The sequence below is a fragment of the Borostomias antarcticus genome (genome assembly GCF_949987555.1).
Source record: "Borostomias antarcticus genome assembly, chromosome: 18".
NCBI lineage: Eukaryota > Metazoa > Chordata > Actinopteri > Stomiiformes > Stomiidae > Borostomias > Borostomias antarcticus.
In genome coordinates, this window is record NC_140251.1 from 17,553,428 (window position 1) to 17,568,427 (window position 15,000).

Below are 15,000 nucleotides of genomic sequence, written 5' to 3' on the forward strand. Positions count from 1 at the left end.
CCCTCCTCTCCTCCCTACCCCTCCTCTCCTCCCCTTCTCTCCTCCCCACCCCTCCTCTCCTTCCTACCGCTCCTCTCCTCCCCTCCCCACCCCTCCTCTCCTCCCTCCTCCCTACCCCTCCTCTCCTCCCCTTCTCTCCTCCCACCCCTCCTCTCCTCCCTCCTCTCCTCCCTACCCCTCCTCTCCTCCCCTTCTCTCCTCCCCACCCCTCCTCTCCTCCCTACCTCTCCTCTCCTCCCCCTCCTCTCCTCCCTACCCCTCCTCTCCTCCCCACCCCTCCTCTCCTCCCTACCCTTCCTCTCCTCCCCTCCTCCCTACTCCTGCCTCTGCTTTCCCTCTGATGGACTCCTGCTCAGCGCTCCCTCTGCAGGGTCCTCTCCACACACGCGCGCGTTTTTAACTGAATCCCAAAGCATTGTGGGGGAGTCTGCTGCCCTGCCCTACACCGCGGTGAATACTTCACAGGGTTAGGGGTTGAGGGGGGTCAGACCAAGATCGATACACTACGATAGATCTCCTAGCTGCACCCTGTCATCATTCCTCTCAAACTCCGTTTTCTATTCTGCTCTCCCGACCCCGGGTCTCATCTCTCCGGCCGCGGGCCCAGAGCTTCCCTGCCGGTCTCTCTAGCAGTGGTCTCTCTAGCAGCAGCCCCGGCCCCCTCTCACCAGCATCAGGACCGGTTCAATACCACCAGAGCCTAGCAAGCCTCCCTAGCTCGTCCCCCGACCTCCTCCCTAGTAGCCCCAGGGTTTACTCTGCCCGACCCCCTTCCTACCTCCAGCCCCCCTACGGTAGCACCAGCCCCCCTACGGTAGCTCCAGCCCCCCTACGGTAGCACCAGCTCCTCTGCAGCTCCAGGGCCTAATTATACAGACCAGTGGCAGCAGCTCAGGCCGGACCACCTGCTCCTGTGTGATGTTGGCTGGTAGGTGGGTGGGGTGATAATGATCACACACACAGAAGGTTTAAACCCATGAGAGACACGCAGGCAGGCTCACTGGGGTGATGGATGAGGTGAGGGGTGTAGCCTGGTTCACTGGGGTGATGGATGAGGTGAGGGGTGTAGCCTGGTTCACTGGGGTGATAGATGAGGTGAGGGGTGTAGCCTGGTTCACTGGGGTGATAGATGAGGTGAGGGGTGTAGCCTGGCTCACTGGGGTGATGGATGAGGTGAGGGGTGTAGCCTGGCTCACTGGGGTGATGGATGAGGTGAGGGGTGTAGCCTGGTTCACTGGGGTGATGGATGAGGTGAGGGGTGTAGCCTGGTTCACTGGGGTGATGGATGAGGTGAGGGGTGTTGCCTGGTTCACTGGGGTGATGGATGAGGTGAGGGGTGTAGCCTGGTTCACTGGGGTGATGGATGAGGTGAGGGGTGAGGCCTGGTTCACTGGGGTGATGGATGAGGTGAGGGGTGAGGCCTGGTTCACTGGGGTGATGGATGAGGTGAGGGGTGTAGCCTGGTTCACTGGGGTGATGGATGAGGTGAGGGGTGTAGCCTGGTTCACTGGGGTGATGGATGAGGTGAGGGGTGTAGCCTGGTTCACTGGGGTGATGGATGAGGTGAGGGGTGTAGCCTGGTTCACTGGGGTGATGGATGAGGTGAGGGGTGTAGCCTGGTTCACTGGGGTGATGGATGAGGTGAGGGGTGTAGCCTGGTTCTATCTACTATCATACGGCTACTGCTGGATGATGAGTCTCACCATCTCAAGGACAGCCCCCCCCCACAACACCTGTCTCACTCACACACACACACACACACACACACACACACACACACTCTACAAAGACCGTACGCACGAAGGACAGCTCTAACTGTAGTCCAATCCCGATTAAACAGACTTGATTTGAGGAGCGAAGGTGCGGCCGGTGTTGTGATCGTGTCATCACGTATTGATGCCAGACGCAGGACGTTGTGTGAGCAGGCGAGAGGAACCGTGCAGGCGAGAGGAACCGTGCAGGCGAGAGGAACCGTGCAGCGAGAGGAACCGTGCAGCGAGAGGAACCGTGCAGCGAGAGGAACCGTGCAGCGCTGCTACTTCAGGCTCCGTGTTCCAGGGGCTAAAGGTCCGTTTGGGACATATCTTTTTACACCCTCTCTCTCTCTCTCTCTCTCTATCGCTGTCTCTCCTTCTCATCTCCCACCCTTATTACTCATTCATCTCTCTCTTCCGTTTTTCCTTTGTTCTCTCCTCTTTTCTCTATCCTTTTTTTTAGACATAACTTTATTTGTAGGTTTTTCCGAAAATATACACGCGAAAATCAAAACACCCCCCTCTCTTTTTCTACTCTCGCCCTCTCACTTTCTAACATTCGTACTTTTTCTACGTCTCTCGTCTCCTCCGTTCTCTCTCTCTCTCTCTCTCTCCTCCTCCACCCCCGTCTCTCTGCAGTGTGTAATTGGTCTGATGAGCTGCAGCGTGTCCTGCAGCTTGGGAGCTAATAGCCGATTGACTGGAAACCTCTGTAATGCAGATCGCCAATCAATGTGTGAGTAGCTCAATGGAGACCAGGGGGATGAAGGCCTCGATGGAGGCCAGGGCAGGGGCCGAGGGGCTCAGTGGAGGCCAGGGCAGGGGCCGAGGGGCTCAGTGGAGGCCAGGGCAGGGGCTGAGGGGCTCAGTGGAGGCCAGGGCAGGGGCCGAGGGGCTCAGTGGAGGCCAGGGCAGGGGCCGAGGGGCTCAGTGGAGGCCAGGGCAGGGGCTGAGGGGCTCAGTGGAGGCCAGGGCAGGGGCCAAGGGGCTCAATGGAGACCAGGGGGATGAAGGCCTCGATGGAGGCCAGGGCAGGGGCCGAGGGGCTCAGTGGAGGCCAGGGCAGGGGCCGAGGGGCTCAGTGGAGGCCAGGGCAGGGGCTGAGGGGCTCAGTGGAGGCCAGGGCAGGGGCCAAGGGGCTCAATGGAGACCAGGGGGATGAAGGCCTCGATGGAGGCCAGGGAAGGGTCCGAGGGGCTCAGTGGAGGCCAGGGCAGGGGCCGAGGGGCTCAGTGGAGGCCAGGGGGCTGGTTGGCTGACCGGAGGGAGGGATGTGTTGAGCACGAGGCCCAGGGATTTCCCCCGGCTTAAACCCAACGGCCCCTGGGGCACCCTGGTGGCTCTCCGGGTTAAGGCGCATGGGTTCGAATCCGGCCCGGGCCATGTGCTGCATGTCCTCCCCCCTCTCTCTCTCTCTCTCTCTCCCACATTTCCTGTCTAAAATCTGTCCTATCTAATTAAGCAGAAATGCCGCCAAAAAAAGTTAAACCCAATGGTCCTGTAAAGGCTTCACTGCTCTCACCAGATGTTCGTCACACACACACACACACACACACACACACACACACACACACATACACACACGCCCTTCAAAAGAGAGCGTTTGCCTCATCGCTTCTACCAGTGTGTCGTAGACAAGCACAGCAGTCTGCCGCTCACCGATCCCGACAGATCTGTCTGCTCGGCTTGTTTTGATCTCAAAAGCCGTCAGGCTTCACGGGCCGCGCTCTTCACCGAAAGCACTTATGAAGAGACTACCGTCTGGGAGAACGCCGGCGCACCTCTACGGGGATAACGTACGCTAATCAGAGCCGCTGGTGAGGACGATGCGTTCGGTGCGTTTCGAGGACGCCGGCCTTTCGACGACCCTGGCCTGTTTGGCGGGACTAGATACGAGCCCCCCCCCCCTCGGCGAGCTTACCCAGTGGAGCGGTCCAGCGCGGGTGGGGGCGGGCTAGGCAGGCAGGTGCTTCCAGGTGCTGACGAAGGCGGTGGGGATGAGCGAGTAAGGCACGGTGGTGATGCTGTTCCAGCTGTCCGAGGTGGGGTCGTAGCAGTCCAGCGTCTTGCACCGCTGCGTGCCGAAGTACCCGCCCACCACGTACAGCTTGTTGCCGGACGCCACGGCGTGGCAGCTCATCCTCTTGGACGTCATGTCGCCCACCCTCGTCCACTGGTTGGTCTCGCAGTCGTAGCGGTAGGCCGAGGCGGCTGTGAACTCCGTATCGCCGCCCATGATGAAGATCTGGCTGCCCAGGACGGCGGCGGCGGTGTAGCGCCAGGGCTGCGGGCACTCGGCCGCGATGGCCCAGCGGTTCTCCAGCGGGTCGTAGCACTGCACCTTGGACGCCTTGTCCCGGTGGATGGTGGTGCCGCCGAACACGAAGAGCTTGAGCTTGGCGCTGACCACCGCCGCGTTGCTGACGCCGTCGCGCAGCGGCGCCATCATGGTCCACTTGTTGGTGAGCGGGTCGTAGCGCTCCACCTGTTTGAGCGAGACGGACGGGGAGGCGGGGAAGACGCCGGCGATGGCCGTGTGCCCGCCCACCACGTACAGCGAGTTCTCCAGCTCGGCCGAGCCGTGTCCGAAGCGCGCTATCAGCATGGGCGCGCCCTTCGACCACTCCTCGTGCACCGTGTCGTAAATCCACACGTCCTTCGACACGCCGTTCTCCGAGCCCCGCCCCCCGGTGACGTAGACCTTGCAGCCGATGGCGCAGGCGCTGAACTCCTTCCTGGGGCTGGGCAGGTCCGACTTGGGGATGATCTCCTTGGCCTTGTGGTCCACCTGGTAGATCTTGTCGCACATGAAGGTCTGTCCGCCCAGGATGAGCAGCGTGTGTCCGGCCTTGCGCGGCCGGGCGCACGGGCTGGTGACCACGCCGTCGTTCTGCAGGATCTTCTTCTTGCACTGCATGGCCTCCTCCACGATCTGCCGGCTGCGCTTGTCCGACATGACCAGCTCCTCGCACGCCACCGCCTCGATCAGGCACTCCGAGGGCAGCAGCGCCAGGCGGATCCCCCGCAGCAGCTCCGGCAGGTGGTCCCGGCGCCGGTCCAGGTCGTGGCGCACCCAGCGCATCATGGCGTCGAAGACGATCTGCTCGTCCTCGATCTCCAGCTCGTCGCTGAGGATCAGGTCCAGCAGCTTGTCCTTGGACAGGCCGTAGAAGTCGTCGGTGTCGCGGACCGCCTCGAAGTGGACCAGGCACATCCTCCAGGAGAGCTCGTAGAGCCGCTTGCACTGGTGCGCGTCCGACAGCAGCATCATCCCCAGGCAGTTGGACGAGTGCAGGTTCTTCTCCAGGAACTCGGCCGCCGCGTCGCGGATGTCGTGGAACTGCAGCATGTCGCCGGCCTCCAGCAGCGACTCGGCGTTCTCCTCGTTGATGATGACGCGCGACGAGTAGGCGAAGTCCAGCAGCAGCTCCAGCACCTCGGGGTGGACGCTGTCGCGGAAGTTGACCTCGCTGTCCAGGCTCTCCCGCAGCCCGCCGCTAAACATGGCCTCGAAGTAGCGGCTGCAGGCGGCCAGCACCGCCCGGTGGCAGGGGAAGGAGCGGTCGCCCGCCCACAGCGTGACGTCGGTGAACATGCACTGCTTGCGCAGCGTGTTGAGGTGGGTGAGCACGCTGTCCGGGTGCGAGGGCTTGTGGAACAGCGAGATGTTCATGGAGCCCGTGCTGGTCCGCGACTTGCGGTTCTCGTGGACGCTGACCGACATGGCTTCTGGGACCTCCAGGGAATCGCTCGCCCCGATTTCACCAACTATGAAACAAAAAAAAGAACAAGAATAATAAGATTAACTAGATATGGAACAAAACGCTTGTTGTAATAGGCCTAGTTTCCTGCTCAGATATTTTGTCAGGCATTTATCTAAACGGGGATTTCTAGTAGCCTAAATGTTAAAAGTATATAACATATATATACATAACCAAAAACTGATCCCACTTTTCTGCTCATTCTCCATCAGTTAAAGGAGGATTTGCAGGGAGAATAATTATCAACATCATCGTGCAACTTTGCACTCAACAATCTAACAGTTTCGAAACAGTCGGGCCTAATTAACTCACTCCCATGGCAACAGCCCTCTAATAACGGTCATCTCATTCCCCCACAATACAGTCGACAGTCTTCCATACAAACCTCTTTCACAGGCTCGCTTTCAACCATCCATTAGCCTATGCCACAACATTCAATTAGTGGGGTCATTCTGATAGCGTTTCACACAACACTGACAACAATAACAAACCTCGCAACCAAGAGAGCGCCAGTACTGTCCGCTGGCCGCAGGGCCTCTGTCTCACATCAACGACATGCACCATTGATTTTTTTTCTTCTTTTTTTGGACTGCAGTATATTGGGGAGGAAACAAACAGCGGACAACAAAGGGATTCTGAAAACCCTGTTTCAGCAAATCAGCTTCATAGTAGTGGTTGACTGCGAGCAGGTGTTTGTGTGTGTGTGTGTGTGAGAGAGAGAGAGAGAGAGAGAGAGAGAGAGAGAGAGAGAGAGAGAGAGAGAGAGAGAAAGAGAGAGAGAGAGAGAGAGAGAGAGAGAATGTGCTGACATGCAGTTCAGGGTCACACGGTGAACAGGCTGGGTTTGGGGGGCTGCAGGCAGGCATACACACATCAGCAGGCTGGTTCAAGCATCACAATGTCGGGCTGACAGGAACCACAATGCACGACGTGGGGGGGGGGGACACAAACACAAAAGATGGGCACACAGGATGCCGTGCCAAAGAGGAAGGTAGAAGGGAGGAGGGTTCATGGCATGGGTGTGGTAGGGGTACTGGGGGGGGGGGGGGGGGCAGCCCAGGGGATAGTTAGGGTTTGTTTATCAAGGGAAGGGGTCTGGGGAGTTAGACGATAGTCCTGTTGTACCACTTACGCCGGCAAAAGCTGCTGACCCAGGCGCAGGCACTGACAGTGAGGATGTGAGGGGGGCTCTGCATCTGTCCACAATACGGCTCCCTCTAGAGGCCGGGCTGATAGCTGACGTCTGGGGGAGGAGGGTGGGGGGGGGGGCGGGGGTGAGGGCGGTGGATTAAAACATTACAAAGAATTATGATTTCCTCCGAACTATTCTCGCCCCATTGGCTATACCGTACCTCTCACTGGGAGGAAGGAACACTAAGAGACTAACACAAGACAACGGGCCTGCTGGCTTCTTCTGCCTATTAACCAACATTCAAAACCTGCGTAAGCCGTGCCACATCATCCGTCTACCGGGAACAAACCCACCTCTCCCTCCGACACATTGGTACAGCAGGGCTGAAAGGAAGCTCTTAATTAGCCTACCCTCGCTGGCTCCAGGCAACCCGGAAACAAAGCTCAAGCTATTCTCCCCGTCTTGTTGACAGAATGAAGAGAGAAGCACTCGGTCTCTCTGACTAAAGGCCTTCCCAGGGTCTATTCACCACGCCTGTTGGTATTCCACTGGTGGTCCTCTAGGTTAACGGCAGGGCTGCGGGGGTGTGTGTGTGTGTGTATGCGTAGGTGTGTCTGTTAATGTGTGCGTGTAGGTGTGTATGTGTATTTGTGTGCATATGCGCATATGTGTGTGTGTGTGTGTGTGTATACACTATGTGCTCCGAACGCAGAGGGCCCTTTTTCAGAAGCTGGCAACCTCCCACGTTTGTGATGTGGATCACCAGCTGGCACACAGTCTGCCCAGAGAACCAGGGTACCGGACCACTCTGCAGGAGACCTGAGCCTGGTGGCAGCTTGGGGTGTGTCTTGGTGTGGAGGTGGGGGCGAGACTGTGAGGGACATGGAAGGGGGGGGGGGGGGGGGATTCTTTATGGTCTGGAGAACAATAATGCAAAGCTGGACACTTTGCTGCCTCGTTGTCAAAGGAACAGAGAGAAAAGACAGACAGCAAGAAAGGAGAGAGTGTTAAGAGGCATATTTGCAAGAACCTCAACACCACCACAATATCTTAGGACTCCACCTGCTATTCTAGGACTTTCTTAGGACTATTCTATTCTGGTGTGATCATGGCACCTCTCTACACACAGATAATCAAAACTACCAACCCCGATTTTCATTGGTTGTAATAAACTATAGGCCTACCTACTGTTAAACCTAGTGACCATTTTGGCATAGCTAATAAACGTGCTTCACAGCCATTTAAGTGCATAGCAATTTAAGAAATACAAGAACCTGTTTGACAGCATGGCCATTGTTTTACCAACTTTGAATTTATGAGTCACTGAGGTCCCAAATGCAGCTAATCCTTGTAGCTCTCACCAATTGCTAAAGAATTTGCTCTCACCATAGCTATGGAATTTGTAGGAAAACACCAATTGCCCTCGAAGCTGGACGGACAGCTGCTTTTCCAGCATCTGGCTCCTGTACTGTACCTAAATCCGCCTCTCGACTGTTACCGACAAACACATTGTTAGCTATGGTTATGATGACCAATCACAAACACAGTGTGCAGAAAGAGAGATAGCCCACTTCTCTTCTATATCTTATAGAAAGAGAGATAGCCCACTTCTCTTCTATATCTAATAGAAAGAGAGATAGCCCATTTCTCTTCTATATCTAATAGAAAGAGAGATAGCCCATTTCTCTTCTATATCTAATAGAAAGAGAGATAGCCCATTTCTCTTCTATATCTAATAGAAAGAGAGATAGCCCATTTCTCTTCTATATCTAATAGAAAGAGAGATAGCCCATTTATCTTCTATATCTAATAGAAAGAGAGATAGCCCATTTCTCTTCTATATCTAATAGAAAGAGAGATAGCCCATTTCTCTTCTATATCTAATAGAAAGAGAGATAGCCCATTTCTCTTCTATATCTAATAGAAGCTCGAGCCCATTTCTCTTCTATATCTAATAGAGAAGCTCGAGCCACATGTGACCACATTCAAACCGACCAGCATTCCAATAGCGACCGTTAGCTGCTCTTCTACATTTACACTCGACTTCATTATATATCAGACAGACAGACCTTGACTTTGACTGGCGAGAAGTTTCAGTAATAAGCTCACTTGGTTCCATAAGGACATTTGTTTTTCGTAGGGTCACCAACAATAGTTAAGTTATGCGATGGCCAGAAAGACTAGGATCCCAACACAATAGACAGGCAGACACAGCCATGACTGTGGGCTTCCTAGCGTGTTAACTTCCTATCTGCGGGGACACTAGCCTAGCTAACGAGAGACCTTCAACCCTGAGCTGACGAGACAGGCTTTAAGAAACTAAATAGGTTTAATGGGCTATAAAGAAGAAAACGAACACATCAATGGTTTAGCAATGGTAGCTAGATAAGTGTTGTTCAACAGCTAGCTATGCAGGCTAACATTAAGAGCTCACTATCCTGTCAAGATATTCAACTACCCAAGTAGTAAACATTTGAATTCAGACAGTAAACTAATAAAATGTTTCATACTTACGTAAATACGAATAGGACTTTTACACGGAAATCGAAGAAGTGTAACGTTCCTGTATAATTGATAAAAACATTATTTCACTGTAAATAGTTGTGGTCCTAAGCTTGTATCTGTGTCTATAACTGGGTTTCTTCTATCTGAAGAAATCAGAAAAGAGCCCCGTCCACTGTGGTGTCGGTGAGAAGTGATTGGCGTCTCATTAAACCAATCCCTTGAGGATATGTTATGCAAATCTGCCTAACCACCAATCCGAGTAGACGTCTCTCAATATGGGCGTGATTTGAGAAATTCTCGACCAATCCGATACGTGGGCGCTGATTTCTTTGAAGGCGACAACAAAACAATAGCACGTTGACAAAATTGCAGCAATGTTAATAACTGTAAGACTAGTCTGATACTTGTCATTATCTGAAGAATTGCATTGATCGTAATCCCCAAACTAGGTTACATTTTTCTTTATTACTGTGCAAGACATAAGCAAAATCGACCTTGCATTCTTTGGGCCTATAAGCTTAATATTTTAACCGCTCCACACGAATTTAGCTCTGTTGTCTTATTTGAATGTTTTAGTGTGATAATCTCTTCTGCGTGTAGAGGAATTATTATCATGTTTTGCCACAAGTGAGCATACAGCGTCCTCTAGTGTTAAAAATATAGGCTACTCTCTGCCTCAAATTCCCTCTTTGTACAGAGACAATTATCAATTAAGGTAGCTATCATATCACATGGAAATGTTAAACAGAATACTGTGATGCAAAAGTGTGCATACTAAATTCAATCATCATATTACCTGCAGAGAAAGAGCGGCCGACCCCTCCATCGCCAAGCAATTCTCAAATCCGTGGACGGAATGTGTGCCCACGTGATCAGGATGGCGATGCCAGGCTGGACCCCTCCCACCCTGGTCACAAACTCTGGACCCCTCCCACCCTGGTCACAAACTCTGAACCCCTCCCACCCTGGTCACAAACTCTGAACCCCTCCCACCCTGGTCACAAACTCTGGACCCCTCCCACCCTGGTCACAAACTCTGAACCCCTCCCACCCTGGTCACAAACTCTGAACCCCTCCCACCCTGGTCACAAACTCTGGACCCCTCCCACCCTGGTCACAAACTCTGAACCCCTCCCACCCTGGTCACAAACTCTGGACCCCTCCCACCCTGGTCACAAACTCTGAACCCCTCCCACCCTGGTCACAAACTCTGGACCCCTCCCACCCTGGTCACAAACTCTGGACCCCTCCCACCCTGGTCACAAACTCTGAACCCCTCCCACCCTGGTCACAAACTCTGAACCCCTCCCACCCTGGTCACAAACTCTGAACCCCTCCCACCCTGGTCACAAACTCTGGACCCCTCCCACCCTGGTCACAAACTCTGGACCCCTCCCACCCTGGTCACAAACTCTGAACCACTCCCCAAACCTCATGGAACAAAAACAGTTTGTTCCAGAGCTGCAACTGGTCTCATCAACAAGGCACGCGCCCCCACTGACACTGTTCTATTTTGTACATTTTTGTGGATTGTATTGTAATTATTGTATTTGTCACTTCGTTATTGTATTTTACACTGTCCTGTCTTATTCTTGTATTGTTCTTGCACTAGACCGGCATGCATCAACAGACCAAAGCAAACTCTTTGTATGTGTAAAGCTACTTGGTAAACAAATCTGATTCTGATACGAATGAAGCATCAGTTCTAGTGTTAAGATTTGCCATCTTTTAAGAGGACGAATGTGTCTCGTCCATATGCAGTGAGCACTGTATATGCAGTGGATAGAGGCATTAATAGTCCATCATTGGGGACACATTTAGGCATATCTGAATACACATTTCAGACAGAAATAGAAGACTCCTCAAATCTTGATGATGCAGAACATGTATTCATACCCATTGACCCCTAGAGGGCAGTAGAGAAACGCCATACACAAATGTGCAATATGGACTATGGATTCGTCGGTAGGTTGACAATATTCTGCAGTGTGCTGTTGTTGACAGTTTTGCCATTACTCCTCATATGAGAACATATTGATTTGTCAGCATTTGACAAGATTAGGCTCTTTGATGTCAGCATTATAAGTAAACACAATAAATTAATAAAATACATTTCCACACCCCAGTGGTTTAAAAAAAAAACTCATGGAAAAGCATCCAGGGAATGGGAGAGAACACTGTGGTCTAGCACTAGAAACACAGTTTATGAATTATTAGTAGCCTGTCACTGATGATTAGATTCACAGCCGGCTACTGAAGAGTGTTGCTAGCAGAACTTGTGTTTTGAGGCACCGTGTGGGGTTGGAGGGGTGGGGCTTAAAATGACGGGTGGAGGATGGAGGTGCATGGGTTCGGGTTTTGGAGGGCATGGTTATGGAGGTGCACGGTTCATACTGTAAGCCAGATAATTCTGCTGTGTTCATGTGTGACACAAAGAACATCAAACAGGACTTCTAGTGAAGCAGAGCCACATTTGTTATCGGGCTCCATACACCATGTCTTCACTGACCCTCAGGGGTCCATATCAGGTTCATGGATAGATACTGAGTGGGACACTGACAGTCTCACAGTTGTTGGTAGAGTAGAAAATGCTAGCAGTGCTGGAGATGCCTGTGGTTTTACAGTCCCATATTTAGACGTCTGACGTCTGATATCTCGGGGTGAAACTGTATAATGTGTTGAGAACAGGCTGTGATCTGGCACCAGGTGGGTTATCAAAATAAATCGGTGGAAGTCGGCAGATTTGAACAGCTGGGGAGGCGCTTTGCGCCGAACGCCCTGGTTGACATTAGAGCCAACTGATGATTATGCACCCAGCGTTCCATTCTGTTTTTAAAGAGCACCATGAAGGCTCCATGTGACCTTTGTTTACAAGTAAGCTAGAATTGTGTATTCATGACCAGGCAGTACTGGTTATTGATGTTATTTTGTCTGCAGTACACTGTAGAAATGTCAAAAAAAGGAATCGACTGTGTCTTATCTTTCAAAAACAAGAACAGGTTTGGAGTTTTTTAATACGTACAGTATGACACACAATACTATTAGATGGTAGGGGCCCTCGGGAGCCTTCAAAGACCAGGTGGGGGGGGGGGTCAAAGACTGGTCAAAGACCCCCCCCACCTGAAGGCAAATATGTGGCACTCAAGGCCCATCTTCTCAAGACCTTTGAGCTGTCCTCTTCTGAGAGAGACCGTTGGCTCTTCTCCATTCAAGGCCTGAGGGACAGCAAACCGTCTGAGCTCATGTAGAGGATGCTAGACCTGGGCGACCACAAAGACGATTTCCTGTTCATCGAGCGACCGGCGAAAGAAGCAGACTATGCACAGTTCGGCGCTAAACCCAAAGGGCGCCGTTCCCCGGGAAACGAAAGAGCTGAGTACTGGCCCTGAGCATCGGCGACACAAGAAGGCTACTCTTCATCAGTGACACTCTCTCCGGACACAGATTCCTTTGCGACCTGCACGCACAAAGGAGCATCCTACCCGCCTCGGAGGTAGATATTATGACCGGGGGGCATGACCTGCACTTTACCACCACCAACGGGTAACCCTCTTCTGCATGTATGGCACCAGGGGAGCTGTGTTTTGGTGGCCGGCATTTCATCTTGTGTTTTGTCACGCAAGCTTTGCTTCCCCCCCCCCTCAGCACGGACTTCCTGTCTATGGGCTGCTGGTGGATGTCGACAACCACCGCCTGGTCGATGCACTGACCTTCTCCTCCTTGGCATGCGCTAGTGGAGCAGCGTGTGGAACCCTTGTGGTGACGGCCAGGCTCGGGGGAGATGTGGAGTGGACATGTCCGAGGGCTGTCAGATGTTGCCCCTGTGTCCCATGTTTTCAAACTCTGTTTTCACGATGGACAGTCTTTTTTGGCTTATCTTGTAGGCCTATGTTGTCAAGTCAAAAGATCGTGATGAGTCATGCTGCAGTAATGCAGTAATGTCAGATGTGTTTGTGACTTGTTGTTGTTGATGACTGGAGGCTGGAGTCAGAGGTGGCACAGAGTTAGAGGAGAAGAAACAGAATGACAGAACTGCCGAGGAAGACTCCGTCAGGGCCAAGAAAAGAGTTTTAGATATTTCATGAACAAACAAACTTTCTAAGTAGACTACCAGAACAGAACAGCCTTTCCATTGTAGTGGAGACCATGTCATTAAGAGAGAAATCTGTTGTCAGAATCAGAATCAGAATTTGTTTATTGCCATGCTGTTTTACAACGTACTAGGAATTTGCTTTCGGGTATGGTGCATAACATGGAGACGACATTGGACAGGGTGCAGGAACGAGGCAGTGAACGAGTGTTTTTTTCTTTTTCAGAGAACCAGAGTGCACCAACGCACCATAGCAGCCATACACGGCGCCATCTTGGTTACGTTCATGTTATGTATGTCTGGTGTTACAATTTATAGGCCTATACTCTGTATAAAATATGGACCCAAATTTAAGCACTGTCATAGCCTCCTTGTTTGCTACTGTGTTAAGTACTGTGAAATTCCAGATTGCTTGTGTCAATTTGAGTTCAAATGCCAGTGCCACCCAATCCATCCCACTCGCATTCTCCTCAATGTCTCAGAACCTACTCATCTCAGAACTGACACACACTGCTACAACCGATGACAGGAATTATGAAACACAATCTCCTCCAGCTCGAGTTGATATTCTAATTACTCTATTGGTAGTAAGGGAAATTTCATCACAAATATCCAGTCACCTCACGCCCCTGTGCCAGGGTCATCTTGTGCCCTCCCGTGAACTTGTTGCCCTGTGTTGAATAGCCATTAGCCAGTCATTTTGTTATTTATTATTTATTATTATGAGGCTAATAACAGAAGCAGCCATGCCAGATATGTGGCCACAAGATGGAGATGACAAACCAGAATGCTCTGGGTCTGGGGGAGGAAGGGGGTCCCTGCCCTCTGCTTCCAGCCTGCGCTGCACATATCACAGGGTTTATGGGCTGGGTGAGAGTGGAGTGGCTGTGGGAGGAGCTGCAGTGGTGGGTGGTGGTGTGTGGCAATGAGTGAGTGTGTGTGTGTGTGAGAGAGAGAGAGAGAGTGTGTGTGTGTCTATGTGTCTGTTTGCAGCGATGGTATGTGTGTGTGTGCGTGCGTGCGTGCGTATGTGTGTGAGAGAGAGAGAGAGAGAGAGAGTGTGTGTCTATAATATGTGTCTGTTTGCAGCGATGGTGTGTGTGTGGGTGTGTGCGGTGGTTTGGGGGAGGGGGGGGGGGGGGTGGGTACACTTTACTGTAGCAGTGGGCCAGTGAAGCATTGGGCCCTGCGCCTAAAGAGCGGTAGGATTTCAGCGTCTTCCCTCCAGGCCTGGTGGAAAAGGCTATTTCAGACATCCCCAGCATGCCAGATCCAGTGTTGGGCCGATCGCTCACATTACCACCGTCAGACTGTGATGGACAGCTCTGCTGCATGTCTGAACCCCACCGCCTCCTTCCATGGGAAAAGCTAGTTGCCTACCTAACCCATCCAACTCTTCCAGGCCCTCCCTTACCTCCAGATGCCCCCCCGCCCTCCCCCCCAGCCACCAGAGGATGTTGCGAGTGGAATTCTACACTTATCCAATAGTAAGAGACGAAGGAGATAGGCTACTGTAAATGATGTGATGGCGGTGAGGATCTGCGATATAAACAGATACGTACTCCTGGGGGAGAACACGGGCGCACACAGTAGGGATGCACCCCAATACCAATACATTATTCATAAAGGCGTAGATAAACACCTGCACAGATAAACACCTGCACAGATACAGTAAATGCCTTGGATACTGATATTTTTTCTATCTGAAGTTACTTAGTTATTATTCGGGGGGAAAACTTGTGTCTCATCTGCATCAGT

General features: G+C 52.3%; 2 protein-coding genes across 4 annotated transcripts in view; one reads left to right on the plus strand and one right to left on the minus strand.

The window, feature by feature from the left end:
- The window catches only part of enc2 (ectodermal-neural cortex 2), a 15,329-nt gene extending 6,044 nt beyond the window's left edge, over positions 1 to 9,285 (minus strand). The window contains exons 1-2 of one of the 2 annotated variants that reach the window (XM_084453091.1): positions 9,162 to 9,285; positions 3,676 to 5,522 (exon numbers count right to left, since the gene is read on the minus strand). In XM_084453091.1, coding sequence (XP_084309217.1) covers positions 3,709 to 5,478 — 1,770 coding nt within the window. In that variant the 5' untranslated portion in view covers positions 5,479 to 5,522; positions 9,162 to 9,285 and the 3' untranslated portion in view covers positions 3,676 to 3,708. Of the gene's footprint in view, positions 1 to 3,675; positions 5,606 to 9,161 lie in introns of those variants that run through there. The other variant, XM_084453092.1, reaches the window with a different exon arrangement.
- Positions 1 to 15,000, plus strand: part of agbl1 (AGBL carboxypeptidase 1) — a 224,354-nt gene that overhangs the window by 15,538 nt on the left and 193,816 nt on the right. The window lies entirely within an intron of this gene.